The 22,795-nt window shown below is 45.0% G+C and overlaps 1 protein-coding gene across 1 annotated transcript in view; it reads right to left on the bottom strand.

The window, feature by feature from the left end:
* Positions 1 to 22,795, bottom strand: part of LOC138255404 (dedicator of cytokinesis protein 2-like) — a 1,984,107-nt gene that overhangs the window by 1,814,078 nt on the left and 147,234 nt on the right. Inside the window, exons 2-5 of the mRNA XM_069205837.1 lie at positions 13,454 to 13,537; positions 12,594 to 12,634; positions 12,137 to 12,192; positions 4,162 to 4,258 (exon numbers count right to left, since the gene is read on the bottom strand). Coding sequence (XP_069061938.1) covers positions 4,162 to 4,258; positions 12,137 to 12,192; positions 12,594 to 12,634; positions 13,454 to 13,537 — 278 coding nt within the window. The remainder of the gene's footprint in view (positions 1 to 4,161; positions 4,259 to 12,136; positions 12,193 to 12,593; positions 12,635 to 13,453; positions 13,538 to 22,795) is intronic.

The raw sequence follows: 22,795 nt of genomic DNA on the forward strand, positions 1-22,795 counted from the left end.
AGTAACGTACTCTAGCTCAGAGCTGTGTAGTAAATATTGTGCCACAGATGGCCAACCAATGGTTTTGCAACCAGCCGCGGCTTGCACAGGTTACTGGGGGTGGGGCGGCGAGCGGGGGGTGGATTTGGGAATATTAATAATTTTTTTTTTTAAATTAACCTACACGCTTCATCACCAATCCTCAGTCTCCGTCCACAGCAGGCAGGCACAGGATCCCAGCCTGCCCCGCGGACAATCCTTACGCTGCTCAGAGCTGCATTAGGATTGGCTGAGAGTGCCCAGCCAGGGCGCTTCCAAGCAGACCGGGAGCCAGTGCCTGCTCTCTCCAGCCCGGCAACACAGCGCCGGGCTGGAGAGAGCACATTGCGCATGTCTATTTGGCTGGCCCGAGACGGCCGGCCAAACATACATGCAGGCTGAGGGGAGTGCATAGTGCACTCCCCTCACTGCTCGTCACCCCAAATGCCCCGCCCCTTTAACAACGAAAAGGATAATAAACTTGGCTTATTCTTCTTACTTTGTTAAAGGATTTGCAACGGTTGCTGCTGGCGGGTGCTGAAGCTCTTCTGCCATAGCAGAGGAGTCGCCACTGATTGCAACCCCTTCCCACAAAAATAATGGAGTTAGGGACTTAAAATGAAACCCCTCTGGAAATAGGATTACATTGAATTATTTAAAATAGTTAAAAATGTAACTAAATAGATTTTATTGATTAAAATAATTGTATACATATATTTACTTATTCGATTTTATTTATAACTATATAAATATAGATATTACTTTATCTATATATATATATATATATATGCATATATATATATATATATATAAAATAGATAATAATACAATATTAACCTTTTAGTTTATATATTAATGTAACAATAGATTTTAGTTACAATATAATTATGTTATAATTACATTACTTAAAATGTTATGTCATTCTGTACATCACTTTTAGTAATTAATTTAGTACTTTAGTAATTATTAATGCATAATAAAATATTGTTTTACTTTAGGGGTGTTTATTTGTGTAATTTTACCCTTAGAAAAATATTTTAATTTCATGTATCATATTTACACCAATTAAAGATATAATTCAACATTTAGCTAATCTTGCTGTAGCTTTTTAAATTCTACATTTAGAATAAATATATAAAAATTTACATTAATATTTATCACCAAAAATGTTTTTTTTTCATGTTCAATAAACTGTTAATTTTTCTCTTTACTTTACCGTAGGAAGACTTTGAAGTCGGGACGCAGTTCTCGGCAGAGTGAAGTACAAGGAAAATTTCTCTATACTTTACCAAACAGTGATCTCCACCCCAACTGCGGAGATCTTCCAATGGTAAAGTAAAGGAAACATTTTAAAATGTTAATAACTTTTGAAAAAGTTTGTAAAACTTTTTACATTAAATATTATTGCAAAGTTTTTTGAACATGTATTTATTTATTGATTAATATTCTGGACCAGCGTACTTCAGCAATCGCATCTGCATTCATAAACCTTCCAGTCGTCTCTGCTCATCCCGACTCCCACACAAACGGATACAGACAACCAGATCCAGCGGTCGAGCCTCCTACATCACTCCTAAAGCATGGAACGACCTGCCACGACACATAAGACCCTCCTCCTCACTTCTTCCGCAGGAAGCTGAAGGCCTAGGTCTCCGAGTAGTCCCAGTCGCCCCTAGGTTTGCCTATACGCACTCCTGGTCAGTGCCGGCTACCCTTCCAGGTGTTAGTTCACTCTACAAATCTGCACAACACAACATTTTAAATGTAGAAATAAAGAAAAACTCCTGCAGCATTCATAACTTAATTTAAAATGAATCTTCAGTTAATATAAATATACTAAATGATATTGTAATTATTTTGCAGTAGGTTAAATTAAAAATAAATTGTCACCTTCAGGAAAAAATAATTGGTTCATTATGCATTAATAATTATTACACGTGATATACCGAACTGAGAAGAAGTAACTTAATTATAGTTTAATAAAATGTATTGTTACTTTATTTTTTAAATGAAAAAGGTTATTTAAATATTTTATAATTAAATTATTATAAATTATAAATATGGACTACTTTAAAATATTATGTTTAACGTTAAATTATCTGTATTTATATTTTTAACTCTTTTAAATAATTTAATTTAACATTATTTCTTATGGGGTTTTATTTTAAAATTCCTAACCATTATTTTGAATGGGAGGGTTATGCAATAACACTGGATCAGCTGCAAAAACTGAAATGGATGAAAATGCTTGAGCCACTCAAAGTCAAAATTCCTATGAGCAGCATTCAATTCCATCACTTTGTAGCTCATGCCACTACTGAAATTGACCAACCACGTGCAGTTCACTATTAACCAAGACCCACCACTCCCTTCATTAGTATTTTATTAAAAAATCATTTGGCATTCATATTTTTACCCTTGATGTTGTATGTAAGTGATTTTTTTTAAACGTTTTAATCTGGCAGTGGTCAGACTGAGGTTTTACCGAGAGTCACCGGAGATGGTTAGCCTATCTGCAAGATTAGCGGCGTGCTAGCCGTGATGGCTTTGTAACCTGTGCATCTGGTGTTAAGGAAGAACTGAGCAATCAAAGGGAGCCAATGGAGTTCCCTTAGGATGGGGGTTATATGATCATATTTACTATGGCACTGGATGAGACGTGTTGCAACCCACAGGATGCTCTTGAGAGGGGCCTGTTTGGAGTCGGGGAGGACATGCTGTAGGGCATTACCACCACCCAGATGTGAGAGTACAGGGGCCTGAACCACAGTTCTGAAGTTGCTTTCTGGCAGTGTCACTTTCTTTGAAAGAGAGAGCTGGTACCAGTCTGTATTTATGTTGTTTGGCAGTGTGTTTCCTGAGGCTGAGGTTGGTGCCCAGGGTAAGTCCAAGTGACTTGGCATTCAGTGAAAGTTGAGGTTCGAGGTCTTTCTTGCTTGTTGTTCTTGCCAAATAATTGAAATTGTGTCTTGTTTGGGTTGAGCTTCTAGTTAATACTGGACACCTAGATCTGGGTGACGTGCAGGCAGTGCTTGGGGCATCGGATGTCTGAAGCAAGCAGACCTCCCTATTATTGTCACAGCAGTGAATCTTGATGCTGTTATCTGTGAATAGAGCCCTCGGAGGTTCAATGTGCAGCTGAAGATGATAGGAGACAGTATGGAACTCTGGGGGACTCCGTGGGGTGATAGGAAGTATTTGGGACCTGGAGGTGCCCATTTGAACAAACTGGCTCCAATTGGAAAGGTCAGAGGAGAACTAGGAAAGGAAGCTGCCATTGAATCCCATTTGAGCCCCAGGGTGTCGATGAAGGTGGGATGGTCGACTGTGCCGAAGGCAGCTGAGTTGTTCAGCACCTTCAAGCGGCAGGGGTCAGCGTTGTCTGTGGTCAGGGGTGCATCCCCTACGATGTGTGAAGTAGTGGTCTCTATGCTGCAGCATCGCCTGAAGCCAGGTTAGTTGCTGTGCAGGAGATGGAGTGTGTTATAATCAGCTATGCTTGTAATGCACTCTGTGCACACCTCCAGTGTTCTCTGCTCAGCCAGTGTGTGATGTCAGGGAGTGTCGGTGAGTGGCTGGAGGAGTGGGACAGTGAGAGAGAGTGGGGTGAGCAGGGAAAATGGTGCTCATAGAGGGTTTTTTTACTAAGTAAATTTGAATTTTTACTCTATCCTTTAAAATAAGTCTACAACCTCGATCCCGCATGAACTGGCTACCTGACTCCAATCTGCCAAGAAGGAATCGTTAAATAGAACAGAGAGTATTAATGTGATCTTGAAGTTGAGCATAGACTCATTTTTCAATTAACTTGTTGATGAAGACTTGTTGACTGATGGGCGAGTAGTTGGCAAGGGTATCTGGGTCTAATTCATGTTTGTTTTAGAGTTGATGAGTCTGTACTTTTTGAGGGCTTCTGGGAAGATGTCTTGAGTGAGGGAGGCTTTGATAATGGTGACAAAGCATCTCCGGAGAGAACTATAAGGAATGAGAAGGGAACGGCAACAACTTCATAGGGAAGTTTGCTAGTTTGACTTTTATGTGCCTTCATTTTGGAATGAAAAAATGCCAAAACTGACAAACTGCTGATTTAGTGACCTTTTCTGTTGAACACAGTGAATGAGAGGGCGTTGGTGTCTTGCATACCACATAGAGCTGCTTCCAGATGAAAGCCCACTCCCTCAGCGTGGTGGTGATCTCCTGCACCATCGGCATCTCCAAGCAGACGATGCTCTCCTCCGTCCTATGGAAGACACAACATCTATTTATACAAACTCTTCAATCCTCCGTCCTATGAAAGACACAACATCAATGTTATACAAACTCTTCAATCCTCCGTCCTATGGAAGACACAACATCTATGTTATACAAACTCTTCAATCCTCCGTCCTAGGGAAGACACAACATCTATGTTATACAAACTCTTCAATCCTCCGTCCTATGGAAGACACAACATCAATGTTATACAAACTCTTCAATCCTCCGTCCTATGGAAGACACAACATCTATGTTATACAAACTCTTCAATCCTCCGTCCTATGGAAGACACAACATCAATGTTATACAAACTCTTCAATCCTCCGTCCTATGGAAGACACAACATCTATGTTATACAAACTCTTCAATCCTCCGTCCTAGGGAAGACACAACATCTATGTTATACAAACTCTTCAATCCTCCATCCTATGGAAGACACAACATCTATGTTATGCAAACTGTTCAATCCTCCGTCCTAGGGAAGACACAACATCTATTTATACAAACTGTACAACCAACAGGAAGTCCAATCAGAAGAAGTTGCTTTAAGATGGTCAGTTTCATATACTTTAGAGAGATTCCAGGTGTGGACCCATGTAGCATCCCACCAGGTGCTGTGGTTCTACACTCAGCACTTTTTTGTCTGAGTTTCCAACATCTTTTGTAAGAATCTACAGACACACTTCAACATACATCCCACTCTCCAGAGAACCTTCACGACAAGGCTATAAGATAGTGCAGGATCACAGAAAACAGGATTTAAGACATGTCACATCACAAATGAGACCTGGCGGAGATGGGGTGCTGAAGCAGGACCCCTTTATTTTGCGCGTCCATCTGCCTAGCCAAAGCAAATTGGTTCACATCTTGATATTTACACTACTTGACCCCCTTTCTTTCTCTTAGAGATTTTCTTGTGTTTTCTAGGTAGAGACATAGCCGTTGCTGCCTACCCATACCAAATTTGAGATTGTATATGTCACCTTCACATCAAAATGGCTGAAAACAGAAGTGTTGTGCTAAATGAAACAACTAAACAAAGAAACCATTGATGTCTGATACTTGAGATGAGATGAAAGTTAAGTTGCCTTTGTCTTCTTGGCTCCCCAAGAAGCTAGAGGCCCAACCAAGGACCAGCCCATGGGTAGCTGAGTTGGTGTGTTGATTGGGCCACTTACATCATAGCCTAATAAATTATCACCAACACAATGACTGTGAATGACCAGGCGGTGCATTACAAGTGACTGGCACTCTCAGCAACACAACAGAATGAAAATGCAATACAATTAAAATACAAAGTGAAAACCTGTTGCTAGTTCAAGAGATGGTCAAGAAATTACCCGTAAACTCATAATACAATGAATCTGATCAATCTCTTCATGCTTGGACTGATTCTAGGGGAGACGGAGAGGCAAATCCAGCCTGGGGGGGGGGGGGACAGAACAGGCAGTTCCAGCCTCTAGGGGGGTGGCAGGAGCAGGCAGTTCCAGCCTCTGGGGGGGTAGGGGGCAATAGCAGGCAGTTCCAGCCTCTGGGGGGGTAGGGGGCTGGAGCAGGCAGTTCCAGCCTCTGGGGGGGTAGGGGGCAGGAGCAGGCAGTTCCAGCCTCTAGGAAGGGAGTCAGGAGCAGGCAGTTCCTACATCTAGGAAGGGGATAGGAGCAGGCAGTTCCAGCCTCTGGAAAGAGGGGGGCAGGAGCAGGCAGTTCCAGCCTCTGGGTGGGGGGGGGTAGGGGGCAGGAGCAGGCAGTTCCAACCTCTAGGAAGGGAGTCAAGAACAGGCAGTTCCAGCCTCTAGGAATGGAGTCATGAGCAGGGAGTTCCAGCCTCTAGGAATGGGACAGGAGCAGTCAGTTCCTACATTTAGGAAGGGGGCAGGAGCAGGCAGTTCCAGCCTCTAGGAAGGGAGCAGGAGCAGGCAGTTCCTACATCTAGGAAGGAGATAGGAGCAGGCAGTTCCAGCCTCTGGAAAGAGGAGGGCAGGAGCAGGCAGTTCCAGCCGCTGGGGGGGGGGGGGGGGGGGACAGGAGCAGGCAGTTCCTACAACTAGAGGGGGGAGACAGGAACAGGCAGTTCCAGCCTCTAGGAAGGGAGTTAGGAACAGGCAGTTCCAGCCTCTAGGAATGGAGTCATGAGCAGGGAGTTCCAGCCTCTAGGAATGGGACAGGAGCAGTCAGTTCCTACATCTAGGAAGGGGACAGGAGCAGGCAGTTCCAGCCTCTAGGAACGGAGTCATGAGCAGGCAGTTCTAGCCTCTAGGAAGGGGGCAGGAGCAGGCAGTTTCAGCCTCTAGTAAGGTAGTCAGTAGCAGGCAGTTCCAGCCTCTAGGAATGGAGACAGGAGCAGGCAGTTCCAGCCTCTAGGACGACAGACAGGAGCAGGCAGGGCGAGAGTAGCAGGCAGTTCCAGGCTCCAGGAAGGGGGCAGGAGCAGGCAGTTCTTACATCTAGGAAGGGGACAGGAGCAGGCAGTTCCAGCCTTTAGGGAGGGAGACAGGAGCAGGCAGTTCCAGCCTCTAGTAAGGGAGTCAGTAGCAGGTAGTTCCAGCCTCTAGGAATGGAGACAGGAGCAGGCAGTTCCAGCCTCCAGGAAGGGGGCACGAGCAGGCAGGGAGAGAGTAGCAGGCAGTTCCAGCCTCTAGAAAGTGCCAGCAGATCTTGGTTCAAGGTCCCTGCGGCCGGAGTCGGTTGAAGGAAGAGTTGGACAGGGGGTCCAGCTTCGACAACTATGGAGAAACATCCAGGTCAGTGATGCTCGATTAATCCCTGAGGACAGGCCATGTGAGGTCTTTTCTTCCAGGCTGAAGTGGGGTGGGTTGGATGAGAGCAGCATATTGACTGCAGCTCCAGGACAGGTATTTTCAAAGCAGGTCCACTCATGGAGTCCCGTCCCTGAAGGTTTGCAAGATCCTGCGCACTCTTTGCAAGTTCAGTGCTAGTTCTTACATTGTTCTCACCAGGTGATTGAGATGTGGGGTTCATGCTCGTGGTAGGGTTCTGAGCTTCTGTCAGACAGGTTCACCATCTAGAACAGCCAAGAAGGTCCCCATCTCCTGCTCTGTGATCTTCGCCGTGTCCCTTCCTGACTCTTGGGTGGAGGCCAGTGACACAACGGCTGCTCGTCTCATCTTGGGCAGATGATAGACTTCAGCCCTTCTATAACTACTGGCTTGCTAGAGGACATGTCTGGGGAGAGGGGAGAAACAGAGGTAGGACTCAGTTTCTCAGAAGAGTCCTCCCTTCTTGTTCTCACATTAAAAGCAAAAGGAAGAGAACCTCAGTCTTCTCTCCCATAGGGAACCGGAAACCGAGGCTGGACCCAAGAAAGGTGTCTCCTGTAACAATGGTGTCCCAGAGTGACATAGGTAGCCTTTAAATGTGCCCCCCCACACTTCCGCAGATTCCCCCATCTCCTTTGAGACTCTGTACAGCGTCTCTAGTAGAAATATTACAAGTGCAACTAAACATGGAAGGACGCACAGAAAGTTCTAAGTGAACACACGCACGCATGTACGTTCTTAGCGTGCAAACATCCTCAACATATTAAAGGCCATACGTATGAGCCATTTTGTGTCACTCACACAACGTGGTGTAAGAGAGACGCAAGCCATAAGTCATATTTCTGAAGCCACGCAAAGCCACTTTGCGTGGCTTTGAGTGGCTCCAAAAATAGGAAATAACTCAACGTAATACAGATTGCTGCGTTGCGTTACTCTGCCCTGGGTGGGCATTCCATGAGCATTGCATGGGTGTTCCCATGCACCCCTAATGGTTTGTGATGCATTCCCAGATTTACAAGACCCTGTAAACCTGGGACTGTGCCAAAAAGATACGTCTCCCCAGGAGAGGCATACCGAGGATAAATATCTTTATTTCTTCTTGCTTTTTCCCCTTTCTATGTGTGCTGCACTTTGCAGTACACATAGAAAGAGGAAAAAGCCTCTCGGGATTATTTTTGTGCAGGAAGGTGCCCCTTCCTGCACAGAAACAATCCTGTCTACAGCACAGGCTCCCTTGCGCCATGGTGAGTTGGCGCTAGGCTGCCAAACGGTGCCAGTGCAGGGGGAAAGGACAGGAATGCGTCGTATTGGATAAATACGGGGCATTCCTGCCCTTTCCCAGTGATGCAGAGCCGCGCCGCAAGGTGACTAGCTGCGCTGTGCCCCAAAACTCATAAATATGCCTTTTAACACCTTAGGCTATATAAGATTTATAAAGTGCACGGCTGCATCCGAAGAGGTGTCCCGGCGCTAGCGGCAAGAAATACAGCAGACAATTGATCAACGCCCCAAGCAGGAGGCCTATATATCAAACAACTAGGTCTTCAGGAGTTTACGAAAGACTGATTTGGTGGGTGCGAAGAGTCAAAGGCAAAGAGTTTCAGAGTTTGGAGGTCACGAAGGAAAAGGACCGACCCCTCTCTTCTTGCCCTGCAGACCCTCGGAACACGTCAGAGTCTTTGTCCATTGGAGCGCAGTGATCTCTCTTGTTGGTAGGGGAGCAACCTTCTTCTTAGATAGTGGGGGCCTTTTTGCTTGTAAGCTCTTCAGGCTAAAATTAGGGCTTTAAATTTGATGCGATGCAGAATGGGCAGCCAATGAAGACTTCGCAAGAAGGTCGTAATCGAGGTCTGAGCCGGAATCTTCTAAATCAACTGAGTTGCTGTGTTCTGAATGATCTACAGATGGTAAAGCAGAAATGAAGGTAGGCCTAGGTAGAAGCTATTTGCATAATCAAGTGTTGAGGTTACCAGGGCATGAACAACAGATCTACGGTTTTCCTCAGGAATCAAGTGGTCATTTTTCTGATTAATTTCAGTTTGAGGAAATAACTGTGGCTCGAGGATAAATTAGAGTCAAATTTGGAAGGAGAGCTTCATGTCCGCTTCATTGGCATGTGAGATGACCCTTATACCCCATGCCTCCACCAGATTAGCCTAGTGGGGTGGTCAAATAGATATTAAAAAGAGTCAGGCTCAGGGCAAAGCTCTGGTGTACCCCACATACAAGTGGTTTGGCGGAAGACGTGAAGGGGAGGGAGATAAACCATTTGTGAAATCCCGCCAGATAGGGTTTGAGCCAGGCCCAGGCTCGGCCTTGAGTGCCCTCATTTCCTATTCTATCCTGAAGAATGGAATGGGAGACCGTGTCGAACGCCGCTGACAAATCAAGGAGGCCAAGCATCGCTTGTGCTCCATGTTCAAGATTGTCCTTGATGAAATCAGCGACCTCCAGGAGTGCGCCTGCACGAAAGCCTGACTGAGTGTCATGGAGCAAATTGTTGTTTTCCAAAAAACAGTCAAGTTGTCAGTTCACCCACTTCTCCAGCATTAGAGGTGGAAAAAGTTTTCAAAACTTAAATGTATCCAGTTTTGAGACATGTGAAGGTGAGGAGTACCTCAAGTGTTGAAGCACTTCCAGCGAGAACAGCTTGAAATACTTTCTGTATCATGCTCAGTGCTTGGATACCCTGGCAGGTGGTAGTGCGCTTTACAAATAAACATAACATAACACAACATAACTTGCTGTAATTTTAACATTACATAATGTGTCAATAAAAATGTGCATTGTTACTCAAGGTGCTAGATCTGTGTACTCCAAAAGTCCTGCTTGATTTTTTAAACTAGTTGAGTTCCTGGATGAGTCCATGTCACTCAAGACTCTGGGCCTCAGAGCTGGGTTTGTTTTTACAACTAGTGTAAACTGGTACTTAAGTCCAATTCATTGAACCAGGGACCAGGTTTACTGTCCCTCACGTAACAGAGAGCTGTGCGAAAAATTGTAGTGCTGTGATGGGCACAGGGCAGACAGCGTCAGATGGTTACAGTCACCTACCGATAGCATCGACAGTGCTGGCACTAAATCTTTGTGCTGTTGTGCAAAGGTGAACTAGTGGTGTTTAGCACAGGATGTCAATTGGTGTTAGGATTTAGCCAAAGCCAGAATATGCTAGTTTAGTAGATCTGGTTTTGCACCAAAACTTGAGTTTTGGCACTACTACCACAGACATGGCCCCCTTCCATACATTACCAGCGGCGGCACAAAGAGATTTGTGTGCAGCTGAAGGGTCACGTTCAGTGCAAAAACCATTACACTAATAAATTAATCCACTGGTCCCACCACTTGGCGATGATTTGCATCCCACAAGCACCAGTGCAAAGCTTTAGCAATCCTGGGCCCAAGGTTTCAACTCGCACCATACATTAAATTGATAAATCTAAATATGTAATGTAGAGGCTGTTACATGGCTTTTCCATACATGTACTTCATCTTGAATTCAAGTGTTCAATGTAGACGCAGTCATGAACGGCCCGTGCCTCTTCCTCTTAAAATTAGGATTTCACCATCTTTTTAAAAGGTTTAGGGCCATTATTTCCTATGGGATTTATATTTCTGTGGACAGGATATGCGTCACTGTTGTGATGGAGTAACCTCTCCACCAATATCTAAATCATGCCCTTAATTTGTACTGGCCAGGACAGTCCAGCGGGAGGGTCTGTTGGGGTGACAAGAGAAGAGGTGTTTCATTTGTTGCTATTGTGCACTGAGGCCCTTTTGTGAGGTTCCTTTTTCATCAGAGTCAACCAGCCTTGCAGTAGGGTTCTTGCGTGTAAAGACGCTGCCAATGTTAAATAACTAGCCATAGAGAACAGATCATGAATTGTAAAGAGTTTGATGATAGGGAAGAAGTAAACTCTGAAACCGGAAGGGTAAATCTAAATCCAGGAATTATGCTCATATCTGGAAATGATCCGATTGGCCTCAGTGGTGAACCCTGAGAGAAAACCCTTTCTGACTGTAGTTGCCAGTCTCCCAAGGAAGGAACTTTAATTTTGAACTGAGACCAGCCAGAGTAGAGAACCAAACCAGTTCTCTTTGCCCAGTCCTACATCTCTAACAATCACCAACCACAAGCATCCTAGAATGCTAATTTGTTTATTGACGACAGCTTGGGTTTTGAGATGTTTTGTGACATCATTCACCAATAAGCTCCTTTAAGTTTAATCCTCCTCTTCCTCAGCTGTTTTGAATATTGCATATTTTCAATTACCATAGCTAGCTAGCTTTGGTCCTGTTGACTAAGGGTTATCATGTTATTAATGTTAATATTTGAATCAAGAATAATCAGTTTCTTCAAATGCAATGGTACTTTAACAAATTTTTTATATTATTGTTCTCATGTATTTAATTATTTTTATCTATTTGGTCTAAGTGTTTAAAGATATTCAAGTATAATTTAATTGTATCATTCCAAAATGTTTTCTTAGGATCTTTGTCGTCTGACTTTGATCATTTCTCCCCCAAGCCTTTAGTATTTGAATTGTTTTTATTGCACTTGCTTTCAAAGTTGCACTCTTTTGTTGGAAAGATGCAATAAACTATCAGAGTGAACATGTAGAATTTTATATCTGATGAACACACAATTCATACTGTCTCCGCACTAACCTTATGCCAGAAGGTTAAATCAGATTTGTACTGGTTACCTTTTGCTACTTATCTCTCGTCCCACTCATGATTATCTTAATTGAATATTTCTCCCTTTCTTTCTGCCATTGTTTCACTTTTCTTTCCCTTTTTTCCTACTCTACCTCTTACTCCTCCAGTCCTCTTCTGTCTTCTTTTTTTTTAAATAACCAGGTTCCACATCACAAAAGTTCTTTCTTTAAAAAAAAGAGCAATAACTGATGTGTAAGTTCACCTGCAAATGTTTTTTTTTTCTTTTTCTGTTATTTGTTTGTGATTCTCCAATGAAAAATATTTAACTAAGAAAACAAAAAGAATAATAAGTCTCTTTCTTTAGTTTCAGTAGATCACCCAGGTGTCACTGACCAATGACTGCGCCTGCACATTCTGCGTGGGGTACCTACCCTCTCTTTTCCACACGTGCATTCTTAATATGGATGATGGACACCGGAAAGATGCCCTAAGTGGAAAAGAAGAAGAACAGATGAGATGAGAAAGAATCAGTAAGCATAAATTATTGTTTGTGTTCCAGGCATGTGTCTAGGACCCTCCACCGTGTCACATAGACAGCCCTCTGCAGGTAAATCCTGTAGTGGAACCAAGAGAGCGTGGTTTTGGGCATTCTTGAGCAATATAAACTTTACAAAGGACCTGATTTGGATCCTGATGGATGAGTTACTCCGTCACAATGGTGACAGATATCCTGTCCTCCAAAATATAAATTCCATTATATCCTATGGGATTTATATTTGAGCAGACGGGATATTCGTCACCGTTGTGAGGGGATAACTTGTCCACCAAGATCTAAATCAGTCCTAGAGAGGAGCAGAAGGATGGAGAAGGTTCCTGCACACTTCTTACCCGTGTAGATCTGTTCTTCAGGGCGTAACCTCTGAACCAACCTGCAATCGAGAGGGAGAAGGGAGAGAATTTTACTGGTGTTTGGTCACTTGCCATAAACAATTGTCATACAGCAACATAATCTCTTCCGAAAGTGTACCAAGGTAATTTTGAATTGCATTACAAAGAAACATGTTTTTAAATTCAACAGAATAAAGGCATCTACACAACTCAAATAGAACTCAATAGTAAAATCTGGGTTCCCTCCAGAGCAAGAGAGATAATTAATTTGCTCTTTTTGCTGAGGCCTTTCACAGAGGATCGTCTTCAAAATCCTAATCCACGCCCACGAAGCCCTCCATGACACAGGACCGGCCTACCTCAATGATCGACTTAACTTCCATATCCCGACACGCCAGCTCCACTCCGCCGACTTCGCACTCGCAACAGTCCCTCGCATTCACCGTACCACAACCGGCGACAGGTCCTTCTCCCACCTCACCGCTAAAACCTGGAACACCCTCCCCACCAACCTACGTAAGACCCAGGACCTCCTGACCTTCAGGAAGCACCTCAAGACCTGGCTCTTCGAGCAGTAGCACCCCTCCCCCCACCCCAGCACCTTGAGACCCTACCGGGTCAGTAGCGTGCTCAACAACTTTATTGAGTGATTGTTTCTATCCAGCATCTTCTGGACAGCACTGCGATAGCGCTTGGAAACCTTTGAGTTGGTAGTGCCTTAGAAGTCGTGATGAAGATGATGAAAGTCATCTGCTGGACCCTATAAAGTTTCCAGGTGCCGGATGAAGTGGATACCTCCTGGCTTTACCTCCCATCATGGAGAAAGCACTACTCCCACCTTTCACCCTCTTCCCGCTCACCTTCACACATCTGAACAATGTGCACAACGTCTCCGATCTGGAGGGAGAGATGATGCTCCTTTGTGCCCGAGAAGTTCCATAATGCTGGAAAAGAAGATAGACTTGATTAATGGTAGAAAACAGCACTCATTTAGTGATCAAAGGAAGCAGTTACTAGGAAACTTCAGCCATCTCATTTGTGTGTCAATCTCAGTCGTGGCTAGCTGCACTCACAAAGGGCGGGGTAGGTTCTGCGAGCAGGGGAGGGAGCAAGGGGCACATTTAATAAATAAAACAATAAAAAAACGTACCCGATCCTCCGCCGCGCCGCTCCTCTTTTCATCATCGCTGCAGGCAAAGGCTCCCAGCCTGCCCTGCAGCTAATCCTGGCGCTGCTCGGAGCAGCGTTAGGATTGTCTGGGAGCGCCCAGCCAGGGCTCTCCCAGGCTGACTGGGAGCCCGTGCCTGCTCTTTCCAGCCCGGCAACACCTTGACAGGCTGGAGAGAGCACACTGCACATATGTGTTTGACAGGCCCAAGACGGCCCGCCAAACACACATGCGCACTGAGGGGAGTGCACAGTGCACTCCCCTCATCCAGGTCACCCCACAAGGCCCCGCCCCTTTCACAATGAAAGGATGATAAACATAGTTTATGATCCTTTTGTTCTGAAAGGTTTGCAGCTTCCACTGCTCACGGGGGCGACGCTCCTCTGCCCTAACGGAGGAGCCACCCCTGGTCAATCTTTGTCAGAATATCAGTTGCTAGCGAGTGATTGGCCCAGAAAGCTCATCATTACCAGGGGCCATTGAGCCATTTGAGCTGGGAACAGGTTTTGAGAAGATGCCTCAGTGCCCAGGGATTCAGTGGTAGAAACCACAAACAATGAATGGGTGTAAACTGGGACCTAAAGTGCTTTCTTTGACTTTTGTTGTGCAGAATTAGATGGCAGAAGTCGTGAGCGAGTTATACTATTATTAGCGTGTTTCATGTGACTAAATTGATCATAGACTGCATTTGAATGAGACAGGGAAGGCAAAGTTGGAGATTTCTGCACAGACAACTTAATCAGGGAATTTTGAGGATTCATGACTCTAGTTCAGTCACAAATATATTGCTAAAGCAGATTTACCACTGGGCCCATAAACCTGTTACAATGCTGTGCTTTATTTCCGCTTATTGTGCCTCTTCCAATTGTTTTTTCCCTCTCCCTTTTCCACTCTCCACTCTCCTTATCCTCCCCTTGTCTTCTTACCTTGGTGCATTCCACTAGCCAGCTGTGAGCTGTTTTCAGTCAACGTTCACCCTGTTTTGTTTTTTGACTAGACTGGTGTTCATGAAAATAAACGTCCTGAAGTTACTCGTTTGATCCTGTCATCATTACAACAATTATTGGTGATGCTAGCTTATGGCTATTCTTATAACTCCCCCCAACCTGTTGTTCGTCACATTCGTATCCAGTGACCAAATATGTGTGTGAAGATATTTAGATGTATAGAGGTTCTGAGCAATGGGCAAGGCTAGATAGAATTTCAAATGCCCTTTTGAACTGCATTACACGTGATCTGCAATTACTGCTGTACATATTGACCATCAGTACAGACTAACCACTATGAGGTAATGCTAACGGCTCTTCACACAAGCCTCATAAAGGAACCCCTACTACTTCTTTTGTCTCAGCAGCCCATGGCAGCCTGAAGCCAAATGGGCAAACCGTGTTTGCTGGGCAATTATCAACATTATATAAAGTTACAATTTAATACAGAGCCAATAACACAACAAGAGCTATCAATCTCCAATCTCATGCAAGCACATTTCAAGAAAGAGATTGGTAGATTGGTAGAAAAGGGAGTTGATAAGCCAATAGAGAACTCAGAATGGCTTGCCCCTGTAGTCATTGTCACTAAATCAGGTAGGAAAGATATTCGACTTTGTGTGGACCGGCACAACCTAAATGTCAGTATCTGGCCTGAAAAGCACACCGTACCTCACACCTGTGAATTACTTTCCTTGGTGAAAGATGTTAACTCTTTTAGAGTCCTCACTTTGTCCTCGGCCTATAATCAGGGTCAGTACCAAAAATATACACCTATTGGACATCTGGAGTGATCAATGATTCATGGGCATGATTTTTTGATGTTTCTTAGATTAGAGACCTCTATTGATATGAGCATTCTGAAAATATTTCATCCAATATTAGTCATGTGCCCTCACTTCTGACCCAGTATTCAAAAGCTGCCTGTCATCTGGAGGAAACTGGGCCAATAAGTCAGCTGAGAAAACAGAAATAGCTAGTCAAGACATCTGGGCCAGCACTGCAGCTCTCGGGTCACCTCTGCAACCAGGAGGATGTCTCTAAGGGCATAGCTTGGTCAATAAGATTCAAGTTGGGGGGGTGAGCTTCAGATTTTCCAACAGTCATGCTGGGATATCTTGTTAAACCACATTTTTATGAGGGGGCTTAAGGGACAGTGGAAAGAGAGAGCAGGGCGGATTGATAGCGGCACTTAAAACACAACATTTTTCAAGCTAACAACATTTTTTTAAACCTTCAAAACAGAGACATCTGTGTTTTTTTTGTCAATGTGAGTTCATACCCGATTGAAAGCCCTAGTACCCAACTATTTACTACAGAACAACATTTTATGGGCAGTGTAACACCCCGAACACCCCGCTGAAGCTACGTCCCTAGATGGCTCTGTCAGCTGAATGCTCACTGCTGATAAAAGTGGTGTTCTTCCTATCATGAATTTCACTATGAGCAAGACACAGTAAGCCTTTCATCCTTCCGAAGTGGGTAAAATGAGTACCATAAATTGGGTACCAGTAACATCTGTTAATTGGAGCACTTAAAAATAGAGGAATACAGTTTTTAGAGCTATGTAAAATAAACAAGGTATTACTCATGGAAGAAGCATGCCTATCCATCAGCCATTTGAGGGCTTGTGATCAATGTTCCCTTTAAGGTGCTCACAATATCTTTTCCCACCGTGCACACACGTTTATAAAGCGCGCAGGTCACAGAGTTTAAGTAGCTTTGTCTGGCTGGAGGGCACCGGGCTGTATTCAGGGCAATAAATAATGCTTATCAGCAGGCTGGCTGGCTGGGGTGATCACTTAATCTCTAAATAAAAAAAACTTGCTGGTGCCCAAAGCCCTCTTCTTAAACATGTTGCTACAGTAATTAAAAAGTGCAAACATAGAATACTAAGGCAGTAATACTGAAGCCATCTCGGGCCTCTTCAATCCATTTAAAGCCAGTCCCTGGCCCTTCGCCTCACTCTTCCAGCTTTCTGTTTTCTCCCATTGTGACGCTTTTTTGTTTTTCTTTTCCTCCGTCTTTCCCATATTTGTCTTTTACTCACAATAAATGGTTAAGAAAAATAAGCATCTGTGGAAGGCCGTTCTTCTCACCTTTCTGTTGCTTGCTGTGAGTGTGCATGCTAGTGCCTGCGTCTTGCTTGGGAGACTCTGTTTTGTACAGTAAAGGGCTTGGAGCCTGCCTGTCACTTACTATTTGTTGGCTTGCGTGGCACTCTTCTCTACAGTCTTGTAATTCGTCACTGGAAGCCAAGCATCATTTGCGTACCTCTGTGTGGAGCAGATACCAAGCACTGATTGATTCAACTTAATCTGTGCCCCTTCGCTGCTCCTGATGTGAACAAGATACTATTTTCTTCTTTTTAACTTCTAATGCCCTGCCTTTTTTTGCTTTAGTGGTAAAACAAAGCTATGGAGAGGCAAATGCCAATGATCTTGGTAGTTATGCGCTGCGCTCGCGTGAATGGTCAATTTCTTGGCGCATGTATCCTTGGCTGCAGCGCACAGAGTCCTTACTTACACTGCCGCACACAGTGGAAACAAATTAGAGGGAACATTGCTTGTGATCCTTCTGGACCAAAAACTTGGTGCTGAGCAAGTAAGGCCAGAAGCTTCAAAGGGCCCATATGTGATCCTTCTCAGTGGCCCTCCGCAGCCCTTCTCACTGAACAGCTTCAGAACCACCCCACCTCCCTTGTTGGAAGTATCTATGAATCAATCAATCAACCACTTTTTGTAAAGCACAACTACTCACCTGTGAGTGTCTCAAGGCACTGGTGGTGGGTCCGGGCCTCATTCAAAAAGCCATGTTTTGAGGTTCTTCCTGAAGATTGTGAGAAATGGGCTTTGTCTGAGGTGCGTGGGCAGGTTGTTCCAGCTCTTAACTGCGAGGTATACAAAAGATCTTCCTCCGGCTGTAGATTTCCAGATGCGTGGGATGGTAGCTAGCACCTGCTGGGTGGGGCGGATGGGTCTGGTGGGGTAATGGAAGGAAATGTGATGGTTCAGGTAGGCCGGTCCGATGTTGTGCAGGGCCTTGTAGGTGTGGGTGAGTAGTTTTAGGTTTATTTGCTTCTCTACTGGGAGCCAATGGAAGGTCCTCAGGTTTTGGGAGAAGTGTTTTCTTGGCGGGAGGTTCAGGACGAGTCTTGCTGTGGCATTTTGGATGAGTTGTAGTTTCCTGATGTTCTTTGTTGTGGTGCCGGCGTAGAATGCGTTTCCGTAGTGGAGCTTGCCTGTGACTAGGGCGTGGGTGATTACCTTGTGGCAGTCAACAGGGATCCATTTGAAGATTTGGCTGAGGGTGTGCCAACAGGAAGAGGTGACTGCGTTTACCTGTCGGATCATAGACAGGGAGGAGTCGAGAATGATTCCTAGGTTGCGGGCGTGGTCAGTGCGCTGAGTGATGTGGGCCACCAGGAGTCGTCCCAGGTTGATGTGGAGTTTCTGAAGAAGATGAGCTTGGTCTTGTCTGAGTTGAGCTTGAGGCAGCTCTCCCTCATCCAGGCAGTGACGGCTTTCATCCTGGTGTGAAAGCTCCTTTTAGCTTTGTCCAGGTCTTCAGTGAGGGATATGATGAGTTGTGTGTCATCGGAGTATGACACGATGTTCATTTCGTGGTCTCCAATGATGGCTGTCAGCGGAACCATGTATATGCTGAAGAGCATTGGGCTCAGGGAGGATCTCTGAGAGACTCCGCAGCTGACTTCTGTTGGTTTGGATGTGAAGGGTGGGACCCTGACTTTCTGTGTTCTTCCGGTGAGGAAGGAGTGGATCCATTGCGAGGCTTTTTTGTGGATTCCTGCATCGTGGAGTCTGGTGCATAAGGTGCTGTGGGAGACCGTGCCGAAGGCTGCTGGGAGGTCGAGGAGCATGAGTGCTGTGATGTGTCCGGGGACGATGAGTGTGCAGATGTTATTGGTAGCTGCAAGAGAGCTGTCTCCGTGCTGTGGTAGCTGCGGAATCCAGACTGAGAGGTATCCAGAGAGTTGTTGTCCTCCAGAAATTGTCGAAGCTGCAAGTTTATGGCTTTTGCTGGGCAGGGTAGCAGCGAGATGGGTCGGAAGTTCTTGAGCTCTGATGGGTCAGCAGTAGGTTTCTTCAGGAGGGGGCAGCCTTCGGCATGTTTCCAATCTTCAGGGAAGGTGGCTGTTGTGATGGAGTAGTTTAGCGTCTTGCAGAGTTCGGGGGGCGATGGATGCACTGGCTCTGTTGTAGATGTGGTGAGGACAGGGGTCTATTGGAGCTCCGGAGTGAATCCTGTTCATGATGATTTCAGTCTCTTCTGTGGCGAGCGTGGAGCAGCTGTGGATGGTTTGGGTAGGCTCTGGGGGACTGGGTCGGTCGTAGGTTCTGATGCTGGGTGGGTTCTGCAGGAGGAAGCTTTCATAGATATCCTTAATATCTGCGGTGGAAGAAAGTAACCAGTCTGTCGCAGCGGTCTTGCAATGGGGGGATGTTTGTGGCTTCGGAGGGAGGATTGGTGAATTTGTTGATTACCGTGAAGAGTTCTCTTGTGTTGTGCGAGGAGGTGTTGATGCGTTCACGGAGTGCAGCTTTTTTTGCATTCTTGATGTGATGGGTGGCAATGGCAGCTCTGAAAGAGGGGAGGTCTTTGCTGGTTGAGGTTGATCAGAGGGGAGCTAAGGAGTTGGCGCATTCGGTGATCGAGGAGTTGAAATTGCGTGCTGCGGCATTCGCGTTGTCTGTGGTGGGCGGGGGTGGTTTGGCGAGGGTCGTGGTGAGTTGCTCATCGGTTATTCCGTTTCATGTCTTGGGGAAGCCCTGGGGACGTGAAGGCAGCTGTTGGGTGCGGTGATGGCGAAGTGTATGGAGTGATGGTCGGTACGGAGTGGAGGTATTCTTGAAGGTGATCCAGTTGCTTGAGGTAAAAATGTGGTCTAGTCTGTGTCCTGCGGTATACCCATCCAGTGACTGTCCGATATCATGAGTGAGACCTCACACAGTGATACTCATCCATTGACTGCTCAGAGCATGAGTGAGACCTGACACAGTTATACATGTTCACTGACTGGCTAGAGCAAGAGTGAGACCTCACACAGTTATACTCATTCAGTGACTGTCCCAGATGAGTGAGATCTGCAGAGTAAGTGTGAGACCTCACACAGTTATACTCATCCTTTGATTGCCCAGAGCATGTGTGAGACCTCACACAGTAATACTCATACAGAGATGACGTTCATCATGAGTACGATCTGACACTGTTAAACTCATCCAATAACTGCCTAGTACATGAGTGAGACCTCACACAGTTATATATGTTTAAAGAATGAGCACAAGTGAGACCTCACATAGTTACACTCATCCAGTGAATTCTGCAGAGCATATGTGTGACCTGACACAGTTATACTCATCCACTGACTGCCTGAAGCATGAGTGAGACCTCACACTGTCATATAAGGTTATAAAATGTCCCAGAGCATGGTGATGTAGTTGTACTCATCAAGTGAACGCCCAGAGCTGAGGAAATTCGATTTTTAATACGATCGTATCGACCCGCCATTTTGTGGCCCGCCGCCATTTTATGTTGCCTTCACTCAGGCAGCACAGCGAACGAAGTCCATTCTGCCTTTTCTGCTTATTCTGCAACATGGTGTTCAAAACAGCCTTCTGCCTCTATCTTTACAAGGCTGGTATTAAGGTCTGACCGAGTACACTAATCCCTGTCTGGTTTTCTAATCCTTGTTTCAACTATCTGTAGGCTCACACTATTCTCCGCCGATCTTATCTTATCGTCTGGCCTTCGCTGTCCTTTGCTAGTATTCTCTCATTTCACAACTGTCCTCCAAACGCACACAAACTTATCACACCACATGCAACTTCGTTGTGGATCGGTTAATGAATTAGTTCAAGGGAGGGGTGACAAACACAGCTGGAGGGGAGGCAACCTTAAGTCACTTGATACTTTGTTTTCCAATTCCTTCTATTGGTGCTGTCTTGTTTTCCGACATTTCTATTGGCTCTGTTCTATCTTTATATTATTCTTACTGGCTCCTTTCTATGTGTTCTGGGAGTGTATGTAGTTAATAAATGGTTTTTATACGGTATATAAGATTGTGCGCCACAAAGTAAAGTGGCAGTCTCCTGAGAACATACCTTGTGTACTTCTTGGACAACTGTACTAGCTGCAGCTAATAAAATCTGATCTTTTACGCCTGACAGAGTGTCCCGTGTCTCTGTTAGTTGAGGCAGGTGAATCCAAGGAGATTTTAGGCGTACCCTGCGCCGCCAGGCCCATAAGGTTCTGGTTCTTCAACTGGCGCCCAACGTGGGGCGGCTTCAGCGGTACCGGTTCTGCCTGAAGGTCGTGAGGAACCCCGCAAGAAAATTCTGGAGGAATCGCGAGCCACGTCAAGCGACCCCTGTATGTCGAAGTGGTCCGAAGGTCTTTTTCAGCGCGGTTACTCCTTCCTGACGGCTACTGACGACTGCTGCCCTGACTGCCGCCCTGCCTTGGCCCTTTCTTTGATGATGTATGGTAAAGCGAGACGATAGACGGGCCTCTGTTGGTGTAAGAAGACATCCTTAGTTAAGTATTTGGTGGGTCGCGCCCACAAATTTTGATCTTTGTTTTGTCCTTAGGTCCTTAGATTTGGCCATTGCAGTGGCCAAAGCCGAGGGGTAAGTGCATTTGTGCTGTGTAAACTGAAAGTTTTACCCCCTTGATGTTTGTGAACAGCCAGTAAAAATCGTGAGATGTCTGGTCTGACTAAGTTTGGAAAACTTTGTTGCTTTGGTTGTAATAGGGACTCCCAGCTTGAGGACTCCTGTCCGATTCCTTCGGTTGGAACTCCCACATATGAGCTCTATTCTAAACATGGTGTTGGTCCTATTGCCTTTAATAAGACATGGACCCGATATACAAAGAAAGATGGTGTTTTAAAATGGCCAGAAAATGGTAGTTTCGAAACTGATGTGCTAGATAATTTAGAAGCAACGTTATTTAAAAGAAAAGCCCGGCCGGCAATGTTTGACTCTTTTCGCCTTTGGCGTAAGGAAGCCAAACAGAGAGAAATTAAACAAGCGAAACGAGATAGGAAAACACAGGGAATGACGATTATACAGGCTGCTCAGCAATTCAAAGATGATGAAATAGATAATGCAATGGAAATTTCAGACAGACAGCATCGAATGGCAATAGATAAATGCTATCCGACGTTGCCTATCTCTTCCCTTGATAAGAGAAAAGATTTTGAGGAAGATTCCTAAATGTCCCACTTATTGAAATTACCTCCGCCCTATGTACAAGGTGCTAATGCACCCCCGATGTTACAGCCTGTTCAGCCGCCAGTTGTGCTTCCGCCTGCTCCAGCTTTTCCACATTTGCCTCCTCAAGTATTGCCTATGCCAGCTTTGCCTTTAACTCCTTTGCCTTCTGCTCCTTTGGCAATTCCTAATGCTCCTTTAGTTAATTCACCTAATACCTTGTCCCCTATCCTTATGTCAAATTCTCCATCTATGCGTAAGCGATTTGCAGATACTGTCTCTGGTCTCTTATCACCTTTCTTTGAAGCTTTAAATGTGTCTCCAGCTTTTTCTCGAAGACAGTCTCGTAGTCAATTCCCAGACTCCGAAGAGCGAGAAAAATTGGACTCACTTGCTTGTAGATGGATCAAGAAGGGTCCCCAATATAGTACGTCTGATTGTAGGAGGCTGGACTGGCTTGTAGTGAGTACCAAGGGGTACTTGCACCTTGCACCAGGCCCAGTTATCCCTTATTAGTGTATAGGGTGTCTAGCAGCTTAGGCTGATAGATAATGGTAGCTTAGCAAAGCAGCTCAGGCTGAACTAGGAGACGTGTGAAGCTACTACAGTACCACTTAGTGTCATATGCACAATATCATAAGAAAACACAATACACAGTTATACTAAAAATAAAGGTACTTTATTTTTATGACAATATGCCAAAGTATCTTAGAGTGTACCCTCAGTAAGAGGATAGGAAATATACACAAGATATATATACACAATAGCAAAAATATGCAGTATAGTCTTAGAAAACAGTGCAAACAATGTATAATT

The sequence above is a fragment of the Pleurodeles waltl genome, chromosome 1_1, assembly GCF_031143425.1.
Source record: "Pleurodeles waltl isolate 20211129_DDA chromosome 1_1, aPleWal1.hap1.20221129, whole genome shotgun sequence".
NCBI classification, from domain to species: domain Eukaryota; kingdom Metazoa; phylum Chordata; class Amphibia; order Caudata; family Salamandridae; genus Pleurodeles; species Pleurodeles waltl.